Here is a 10,569-nt window from a genome sequence, read left to right as displayed (position 1 = left end):
GAGGGAGGGGAGCGCGACGGCTCCGGGAGCGGAGCTTGGGGCCCGGGTCGTGAGAGCGGAGAGGCGGTGAGGCGGCCGGGGCCGGGGCCGCGCACACACACACCTCACGGGTGGCTTTCGGTGCTGCAGGTCTGTCAGCTTAGTGAAGGGTGCTGAGAAGGTAAACTTGTTTGGCCTGGCTTGTAATGTGAGAGTAGAAAGCGCTAAACTGAGGTTCGTGGTTGCTGTACTTTTAAATGTCACTGGTCGGGACTTAAGTTCTTAGTGTCGCTGGAGTATAAGGGAAGAAAAAACCCTTTGAGCTTCAGAGCAGTGGTGTGACTGGAAGGCAGGGATACTCAGGGCTCTAGTGGAGGATAATAGAAGAGCGTTCAGCAGAAGGTGAACGCAGGAGCTCCGTTTTCAGTGATCGTAAATGTTTTAGAATTATCAGGATCTCTGTTTGCTTTGATATTTCTAGCATTTACTCTGAGGTATCTGACTTTCTTCAGTATGGAAACTGGTTTAGCCTCTTGGACTAGCACTGCTCGTGTATGTTGATACCTTATCCCCACCATCTATGTTGAAGGAGTAGGTTAGTGGGGGCATTTGTCACTCATGTGCTCAGTGATTAAGAAGCTAGTAGCAGTAATAGTGTGACCATGTTAAGAACAGATCTGCAAAGAATTGTTGAGAAAATGCTGTGCTGTTTTCCAGTAAGTGATTTGTCTAGGGTTGTGTCATCAGGGCAAGTGTATCCGTTTTGCATCTTTCCTAGAAGAGCTTTTAGGGAACTAATACTATACACTAGACTGCTGTATATATATATATATAGATATGAATAAATATGAAATTTTTCGTAGTCTATATATTTTAAAACTTCTGAACTTTATTTTTTATTTTACCTGAAATTTTTGGTGAAGTTCAGTTTTGCTGATGTCCTGTGCTTCAAGTGTCATTGCATTTCCCTAAATAAGAAATTCCAGGACTCTTGATTCCAGGTGCTGTAATGAAACTGGAGCTTCGTTGTTTGAGAACATGCAGGCTTAAACCAGTTTAAATGGATTAATCTGCTTTAGTACAGGACCTTACCTTTTGTTATGCAGCTCTTGTGATCAAGCAGTGGGATTCATCCACCTGCCAAAAAAAATTCGCTTGTGCAATAAACAGCTTTGCATGTGTGTCGGTAACAGGGAAATGGAGGGTGTAAAATCCAGTCCATGTGACAGTATGTGAAGGTGACTTCCTGAAACTTCATAGCTAAGCTTACATTGAAATTTCAATGTTTCAATTTGCATAGTTTCTGCTTGTATAGACATTACATGCGTCTCATTTGGTATTCTGAAACACTCCTCTTTTTCTTCCTTACAGGTTTTGTTCTGCCCAAAGGAATTAAATGACTGAAATTACAAATACTTCCAGTTTCTTCCTGTGAACAGCCAATACCAATATGGAGGCGTAGGCGCCTTAGAAGGGACTTCAGTCTGAGCTCTGGGAGGTAGTTCTGTGCACAAATAAAGAAACTAAGGATTCAAAAAATCACTATTATCTTTTTAATCTGTGGATTCTGTTTGCTTCTGTATGCCATAAACATGGCATACAGGAAAAACTCAGTTCAGCTGTATAAAGCATTAGAATGTCCCAACACAAGACAATTAATTTATGTTAAATTTGATAACTCTATAGTTGTAACCAAGGCACCAGGTTAAAACTGACATGCTCTGTTCAGTCTTTGCTGACACTGTTATAACCAGAAAAGCCTTGGGCTACTCTAGGCTTGTTAATTAAGACAGTTCACGCTTGTCAGAGACAGTATATAGGGTTTGTTCATCTCATAGCTGAATATTCAGTATATGCAAAGTTGAGTATAAACTAACTTCTTTAGTTTTAACAATTATTACAACATTATGCAGAAGTTGAAGGTTTTTCTTGGAAGTCTAGAAGTAGCAAATATACCAGATCAGTTCAGTAGTGTCAGCTCAGGGGCTCTTTTTGCTTGTGCCTTTTGAGCTTGATAAACCATTTTTTTTGGCCTCCAAATGAGGTTTACAAACTAAAATCTTTGTTTGTATGAGCTGCGTATTTCTTAGCTGTCTAGGATGAAATAGTTCTTAAATCACTTAACATATATTCTGGTGAAAAATGAACTCATTTTAGTTGGTCCCCATTTTAGTTTCTTTATTGACAAAGGATTTTGATAAACCCATGTGATGTTTTTCCCATCTGGATCCCATCTCCACTAGCCTGACAAATTGGTAACTGCTCTCCCAGATACGCAGTACAAGGAAAGCATGTGATGCCTGCATGAGTCAGGGGAAAGTCCTTCACACGCTTTCTTCAGCTGTCAAAATGGGATGGGGCAGCTTTTGCCCTGAAAGCAGTTGTGTAAACTGAAGTACAAGAACTTCCCAAATTTTTAAAGGGTGTTAATTGTGAGGCTGATTCTATTCGCAGAGGCATTCAGAGTTGTACATTAAAAGTATTTCATTTTCAGGTTCTTGCTTTTGTCCAGGCAGGGGTTATTCCAAATTGCCTTTCATGCACACAACTACCTCCCAGAGGAAGACTTGTCCCATTGTTCATAATGGACTGTTCTTGGAAGATTATGGAGGACAGTCCCCTCTTGGCTAACGTCGTGAAGCAGAGTGCTTTGTGTCACGAACTAAAGTATGACTTATCCTGTGAACTCTACCGCATGTCCACCTTTTCTACCTTCCCCCCTAACGTGCCGGTGTCGGAACGAAGTCTTGCCCGGGCTGGCTTTTATTACACTGGTGTGCAAGATAAGGTTAAATGCTTCAGCTGTGGCTTAACATTGGACAACTGGCAACCAGGAGATAATGCTATGGAAAAACACAAACAGCTGTATCCCAGCTGCAGTTTTGTTCAAGACATGCTTTCAGTTAATGAGCTCGGGCTGTCCTCTTGTTCTGCCATTTCCCCTAGGTTCACAAACAATCTCTCACCATCTGTACATTCTGTAACGCTTTCTCCAAGTTTAGAACAAGTCGGATATTTCAGTGGGTCTTTTTCCAGTTTTCCTCAAGACCCAGTAACTACTAGGGCAGTTGAAGACCTTTCGTTCTTGAGGCCTAAACTTCACAACCCTTCTATGAGCACAGAAGATGCCAGGCTGCGCACTTTCCACTCGTGGCCACTGACATTTCTGTCGCCCACTGATCTGGCAAAGGCTGGACTTTATTACGTGGGGACAGCAGACAGAGTGGTTTGTTTCACCTGTGGTGGTCAGCTGAGTAACTGGGAACCAAAAGATAATGCAATGTCGGAGCACCGGCGGCACTTCCCTGCCTGCCCTTTTGTGGAAAACCTTACCCGAGAGCTGTCCAGTTTCAACGTTTCAAACGTAAGCATGCAAACCCATGAAGCACGTGTTAAAACATTCATAAATTGGCCAACTAGAATTCCAGTTCAGCCTGAACAGCTTGCGGATGCTGGCTTTTACTATGTAGGTAAGACGGACTGAAGTCTCTGCTTTTGTTCATATTGCGCTGTCAGCACTGACTTTAAATTGTCTGTATGTTTGCTCGATCTTTTGCCTTGTTTTTTAAAGGTAGGAACGATGATGTTAAGTGTTTTTGCTGTGATGGTGGTTTAAGATGCTGGGAATCTGGAGATGACCCATGGATTGAGCATGCGAAGTGGTTTCCAAGGTAACTTGCAAAATCTTTATCATAATTTGTTCACATCCTTAAATAGTGCCGACTTCGGCAGATATGTACTACGCTTAATAGTTTTAATTGCACCATATGATGTACACTGTGGCTTTCATTTGCTTGTGTTTCATGTACCTCTGTTTAAAGGCTCTCGAGTGTGGCAGTGGCCTTAATTAAAACATTTCTTAATTAATCATGATATTTAATGCCTTCCAATTAATAATTAAAAGCTGTGTGCATCAGCTTATCTAAGAGAAGTAGTCAGAAAGTGGACTGGGGAGAGTAAAAGCTGCTGAAAAATGAGGTAGAAGGAACATCTAACTCCCTTGGTCTAGTTCTATGTTCAGGCTGAATGTTCCTGAACCAGTTTTTCAGCTTGTGAAGTTTAGTTTCTTAGGTGTGGAAAGACTTGTGAAGAAGGTTTCAGTGTCTGTTTAATACGTCTCTTGGAGAAATGACAGAACTTTTTCACATCCCCTGTAATTATATGGCAGTTGCATAGCTAATTGCTGTCTGCCTGTGGAAATTGCCACCTACATTGATGACAGAAATGGCTGTACTTAATTTCAAGGAAGCTAATAATAATTCTTCAACTCAGAGCTCTCCAGCTAGTTAGTCTTTCACAGCAGTTAACCAGCTACTGTTGGACTACATGATGTACCTAGAGTAAAGTGACAACTTTGTTTCCTTCTGTGTTACACCTGTCAGTAAATGTATTCTTAACTACATCAATGTACTCTGCATTAGTGATGCGGATCTGGCTCTGATAGTGGTGTTAAATTTTGCTAGCTTCTTCTGAATGATTTGCATAGGAGATAAGAATGGTGAGATGTGAGATAGAAACTGTTCATCACTGCACTTTGTAGTAACGCTGACACAGTATCATTTCCCATGACATGCCATTTTGATTAGAAGTGGCAGCAGAATGTAAAGTTGCTGCATTTATATACGTAAGACTACTGACTGCTGAATATCATGGAAAAGCTTTGTTGTCCTGTCAGCTTGCATCTGAGAGAACTCGTTCCCTCCTAAAGGAGAGAAATGTGTATTTAAGTTATTGCAAACTGTTTCATTCTTCTGTTTTGTTTTTTTTTTTTTTTTTTTTTTGTTTAGGTGTTTGGTGGTTTTGTTTGTTTGTTTTTCTTCTTCCTTTGGCAAGTAGGGAGTATGATTTAGTACGTGTTTGTCTGTGTTTCAGGTGTGAGTATCTGCTTCGTGTGAAAGGAGGAGAGTTTGTAAGTCAAATTCAGGCCAGGTTTCCCCATCTTCTTGAGCAGGTAAGGTTTACTGTTCTGTAACATTGCTTTTCCCTCATTGAAGAGTGCTCTGTTCTTTGTGAGAGCTTGGTCCACCCTTACGCTTCATTTCTGCATGTATTTCTGCTAGGTTTTGGACATGGTAAGTGCTCTTTGTGAGCACAGAAATGGAACCAGTGCTGAACCGTAGCTAATGGACTTAACTAGTTGAGTGTAACCTGTACAGATTTCTTACAGAAAGTGTTAGGAGGCAGTGAGCTCCTTTGTGTCAGGAGAGGGAAATTCTGCTGACTTAAGTTTCAGTGAATAATGCAGATCAGTAATAGTTATTTCAGAAATCAGTCATGGACAGCCTGAATTATATCTATCCATAACTCTTCTGGCAAGAATAAGCCCAACTTCTCTTCCTGGAATTGATCAGCACTAACTTTGTACTGATTATATAGCTGCACAAATTTGCATACTTGGGCAGCTGCCTGTAAAATACCTAATGGGTACCATTCAGATAGAAAGCTTAGCGTGGTTGGTGAGAGCAGGACGGCTTAGAGAGGTCTGTAGGGCGAAAAGCAGTACTTTGGTACTAACCTAGTCCTGTTGTGTTCCACAGCTCTTGTCAACCTCTGATACACCCGTTGATGAAAATGCTGATCCCCCAAGTATGTATATTAAAGCTTGTTTTTTAAACTTCCTCTGCATTTTGCAAACTTAATGATTGGCTGCCCAGAGCTAACTTGCTTAACAACTCTTAGATTTTCTTGGAAGCAACAATACTATAAGGATTTTCTAACTAAAGATACAGGTTAAGTAGCTTCGACATTATATGGACAAACTTCAAAGAAGCGCCTGTGAGAGATCTTGTCTTTCATTTTCCTTAGTTTCCTGCTAGCAGCTCACCTTCAGATTTTTGATTTTGAATGCTTAGCGTCTGCTGTATTTGTGGGGTTTAGTTCCATGGCTGGGTTAAACAAAACAAGTCAATTTGCCATTTGTTAAATTAATCTATGGTCTTAAACTTGGTGGAACAGTTGCTAGAGGGTGTCATGACTATGTAGTTACACGACTCCAGTTTTAGGCACATAGCTAGGTGAGTGCTCTGAGTAGAGCAGCTGTGGGTCAAGGAGAGGGTAGGACAAGCTGATAAGGTGGAGTCTTTCTGAGCAGGACTCTAGTTATGATGGAAATAAACTCCCATAGGGTGAGTGGAATCAAGGCTGAGTGGGTTATGGTCTCATAATAGTCTGACACCCATAAATACTCAATACTCATAAAACTCTTGACAATGAGTCAGAATATCATGTGTCTGGTGCTTAGTAAGTTGAATGGAAAATACTGGTCAAGAGCTGGAACTGAGCAATTGTTTGTACTAAAACTGTGAATTTTGATCCTTCTCACCCCAGACATTTTTCAAAGTTAGAAATTTCTAAGTATAAAAAATGCTGGTAAGACACAGTGGAATCCTCTATGGTTTCTCTGGATTACCCTGGGTTTATAGTGAAGGCCTGGTATGAATTGACGTTTATCATGGATTCAACCCAATTGAATCTAAGCAACTAGCTTCCATTTTTAAAACTAATTAATTAACATTTCAGTGGTTAAATACACTTTTTTTTTTTAATGCCAGGAATTCATATTGTATATATGCCTGTGTGCGTGGCTGGGTAATGGCACTGTGTCTGATTTCTGCGTTGTGTGGGCATTTTATTTAACTTATATATGGTGATTTTCCTTTTTGACTAGTTATTCATTTTGAACCTGGAGAGGGTCATTCAGAAGATGCAATCATGATGAACACGCCTGTGATTAAAGCTGCCTTGGAGATGGGATTCAGCAGAAGGCTAATAAAGCAAACAGTGCAGAGTAAAATCTTGGCCACTGGAGAAAACTACAAGACCGTTAATGATCTGGTCTCTGATCTGCTCACTGCTGAAGATGAGAAGAGGGAGGAAGAGAGAGAGAGACAGTTTGAAGAAGTGGCTTCAGGTACGCATAAGGCACAAATAGCAGCAGAAGCAGAAGTGGTTTGCATTATGTAGAGTTTTTATAGTTGTTCTCATTAGGATCAGGTTCTGTAACAACGTTGTTGGGGTATCTGTATGGGACTGGACATCTGGGATTTGTTGCATCCCCTTTCAGGAAGACGGTTCATACTGGTGCCAGGGGTTCAGAATTACCCAATTCTCTCCATGGGAACAAAGCCGTAATTTTTAATTTATATGCCTTCATATTACTCTTAATAAAATAAATAGAACCAAAATATTTTCATTGGTGCACTCCGCTGTTCCTTTTCCAAATTTGCCAGTTTTTGAAGGTGCTAGCTATCTACTTCCTGGAAAGGGGCCATAAACTTTTAAAAATGCAGATTCTGCAAGATAGCCAGAGGTTTGCTTTTCTGTGCCTGACTCAACCATGTAGGTGAGCTATTTAACAGGGCTTATTTGAGGTGTCTTTAACATTTCCTATTGATTTAATAACATGTAAGTTTTAAAGCCTAAAAAAATCCTACTATTATTGAGTCTGTGAAGCAGTAATGTAACTTCTCAATTATAAATTAAGATGTGTGTGTTCTAGCAAAAAAGCATAGACTGATTCAGTCATCAAAAATAAAATTATTGCCATTAAGATTTAGTTTGTGCTAGACTGTTTAAAAATCATCTCCCGAGTCTAGTTGTTCTGTACTTGTGGTTTCCTTGCACATAATTCTGTGGAAATGTCTTTGAAAAGCTTGATTCTGTCTACCTCTCAGGCATGATTTTGGCTGCCCCTGGTTGAAGTTGAGCTGTTGGCTGTCAGTGAGTTAGTGTTGGTGTTACACAGATGCCTTGTGTTTCCTCTGCAGTTCTGCACGGGAATGAAAGTCTTGCTAGTATGAAGTTAGACAAGACTCCCTCAGATAATTTAACCCAGAGGTGGGAGCAGGAGGTTTCATGGGTGAAAAGGCTTCTTCTGAGAAGCTGCTTGTATGTGGTTTTCTTAAGTCTATTTTTTATGTGAATGCCACTAAAACTTACTGAGGTATTCATGGTGCGTGGCGAGTGAATGTTTCAGGTAGATTTTACAGAAGGTCTCAGTTTGGCTGGTGTGTTGCTAACAAGCGTGTGCCCCCTTTGCATCCCAGACGATCTGTCCCTGATCCGGCGGCACCGGCTGGCGCTGTTCCAGCGCCTGACAGCCGTCCTGCCCATCCTGGGCAGCCTGCTGGCCGCCAGCGTCATCACCGAGTTCGAGCACGACGTCATTAAGCAAAAGACTCAGACCCCGCTGCAAGCAAGGGAGCTGATAGATACCATTCTGGTGAAAGGAAACGAAGCGGCCAGCATATTCAGAAGCTGTCTACAGGACTGTGACCCCACACTCTACAAAGATTTATTTGGTATGTCTGTCTTGTCCTTTGTTTGTCTAATGTTAAAGGACGTAAGCTTATGGAATTCCGGTCAGCGCTGTCATAGCAACTTAAAGATATTCAAATATCAGAGTCTCTTTTATAGATCAGTCAAATGACTGGGATTTTTTTTATTCTCTTATTTTAGTGGAGAAGAACATGAAGTATGTTCCCACAGAAGATGTTTCAGGTACCTTAAATTCTACCTTCTTACTTTCGAGGGTATTGTGGGACAAATAGCTACCATCATAAAAAAGAAAATTACTTTGATTAAGAAATAGGTTTTATTCTTTACACTAATCCTAATTCTGCTTTGGTAAAATGGATTTATCTGGAAATTTTAAGTGCACGTGCAGACTTGCAAGCAAGTCTGTCTGCTGTAGGCTGTACCCTCTGCCTCACATGTGCTTTTGCACCACAGGAGGTAGATCTTTATGGAGCTCAACAGGTTGAGCATGTGCTGGACTCTGTCCTGGTACTAGATCTCATTCAGGCATTTGGTAAAGAACAGACAGTGAATAGTAGGTTAGTGTTTCACAGCAGGTATCATCAGCTCTGCTTTTCCAGAGTGGGTTATAGGTGTCCTAAGACCTAGCTTGATCAACAGCTGGGTGGATAAAAGCTTGTCAGACATGAGATTGAGTTTGCTTTGGGTTCTAGTCATGTTAGAGTTTAGTATGTTAATAAACTGCAGAAAAAGTATGCAGGCCTGCACATGGCTCACTTCCCCCACTCAGGCTGTGCTCTGCTTCCCTTATCCAAGCAAGAAGACATTGTTTGAGCTCAGGAACTGCAGCTGGCCTCCAAGCTCTGAGCTCTTTGTTGTCTCACAAGTGGAAAATACAGACTAGTTCCTTGCACGCTGCTTTCTGAGCTCTGGAAAATGTACTTAATTTCTCACTGCCATCTGTACGTAGCGTATACAGCTAGGAAACAAAGGGTGCAGTGGAACTAGAACGCATGTATATGCGGGCTTCTTAAAGGTAAATAATATTTTTTCCAGGTTTACCTATGGAAGAACAATTAAGAAGGTTGCAAGAGGAAAGAACCTGTAAAGTTTGCATGGACAAAGAAGTTTCTATTGTTTTTATTCCATGTGGTCACTTGGTGGTATGCAAGGAATGTGCACCCTCCCTTAGGAAGTGCCCCATTTGCAGGGGAACAATTAAGGGTACAGTTCGGACTTTTCTTTCATAAAGAGGGAAACTTGCAAAATGTCTTTGTTCCTGCCATCCTCTGACTGTTGAGGCTTAAGCCAGCATTGTAGTACAGAAGATGATTAATCAACTACTTAACACCGTTGTGTAATAGTAAACTGAGTGTACTACTCTTCAGCTAACTCAAGGTGAAGTTTTGGTAGCTCTACTTCCTGAGCAAGGAAAGCAGTTTCACTAGGATGCTCTTGTGTCACTTCCAATAAAAAAACCTGTGTGGTTGAGTTCCTAAAATGGAGCTTGGCAAAACTCTTCTCCAGAGTTTCCTTCATGTGGATGTGAGGAACTGTGTTAAGCTTGCTGTTTGTTAATAATTAATTTTAATTAACTTCAGCTACTGTTTTGATTCTGTTTGGGCTTTCCTGTGGACTTGGGGAGGAAAGAGGCTGTTGCAGGAACTTTGAGTTTTTTTCATGTTTAGATACTTTGTATTAATTATAGTTTATATGAAGACATAATTAAAATATTTCCACTTCTCAAATGAGTGCTTGTTTAATCTGTTCCCATTGCTGGTTTTTCCCTGTAGACTGCACTGACTAGAATGCTGTCTTTTCATGACAAAAGTTTCGGGTTTTTTGTTTGCCCCCAAAAGTACAGTAAAAATTAATTTGGTGAGTCTTTCATTTTTGAACAGGGAAGTGAGCTTCTATGCTTCTTGGTGAATCCCTTCTGTTAAAGTAGGGGATTCAGATTTTTACCCTTATTTAAAAAAAAAAAACCCAAACCCCTAAGAGCATCTGGTACTTCTTTCTGTCCTGATTTTTTTTCAAAGGACAGAAAGCCTGGCCAGGAATGGTCCTCATGACCTTTGAGATGAAGCAGAGGGCAGCTGTGCAGCAATACACCCTTTATGCTGGGGTTCAAAATGTAAAAGCTGCTTTTCTGTGTTTGGAAATTTGTAGTGATTGTGCAAATAAATAGTAGGATCTTCCAGCCCCCTCTGAAGTTTTGGGTCTTGTTTTGTACGCTGGTTGTCTAGGGACTCCTGTTTCCTTACTGGTTGGCTCTGTACCCTTTCCAGCTTTGTATCCCTAGGCTTGCACAGTAGATACCTACAGAAGGAAAGT

The 10,569-nt window shown here is 40.9% G+C and overlaps 1 protein-coding gene across 1 annotated transcript; it reads left to right on the top strand.

Moving 5' to 3' along the window:
• Positions 1-2,584: 2,584 nt before the first annotated feature.
• On the top strand, positions 2,585-9,485 carry BIRC2 (baculoviral IAP repeat containing 2). Its single transcript, XM_008945444.1, has 8 exons — positions 2,585-3,449; positions 3,551-3,650; positions 4,852-4,930; positions 5,517-5,565; positions 6,647-6,889; positions 8,025-8,279; positions 8,437-8,478; positions 9,292-9,485. The coding sequence occupies exons 1-8, from the start codon at positions 2,585-2,587 to the stop codon at positions 9,483-9,485; spliced, it is 1,827 nt and encodes a 608-aa protein (XP_008943692.1).
• The last annotated feature ends 1,084 nt before the right edge of the window (positions 9,486-10,569 follow it).

Source organism: Merops nubicus, unplaced genomic scaffold (genome assembly GCF_000691845.1).
Source record: "Merops nubicus isolate BGI_N331 unplaced genomic scaffold, ASM69184v1 scaffold50758, whole genome shotgun sequence".
Lineage (NCBI taxonomy): Eukaryota > Metazoa > Chordata > Aves > Coraciiformes > Meropidae > Merops > Merops nubicus.
Note: the sequence above shows the minus strand (reverse complement) of the source record. Positions and strands in the feature narration are given on the sequence as shown.

Excerpts from the sequence above, each read along its gene's own strand:
- BIRC2 (XM_008945444.1), top strand. The coding sequence starts at position 2,585 with ATGGAGGACAGTCCCCTCTTGGCTAACGTCGTGAAGCAGAGTGCTTTG. Across the intron at positions 3,450-3,550 it reads TGCTGGCTTTTACTATGTAG|GTAGGAACGATGATGTTAAG; the intron begins GTAAGACGGACT and ends TGTTTTTTAAAG. Across the intron at positions 8,280-8,436 it reads ACTCTACAAAGATTTATTTG|TGGAGAAGAACATGAAGTAT; the intron begins GTATGTCTGTCT and ends CTCTTATTTTAG.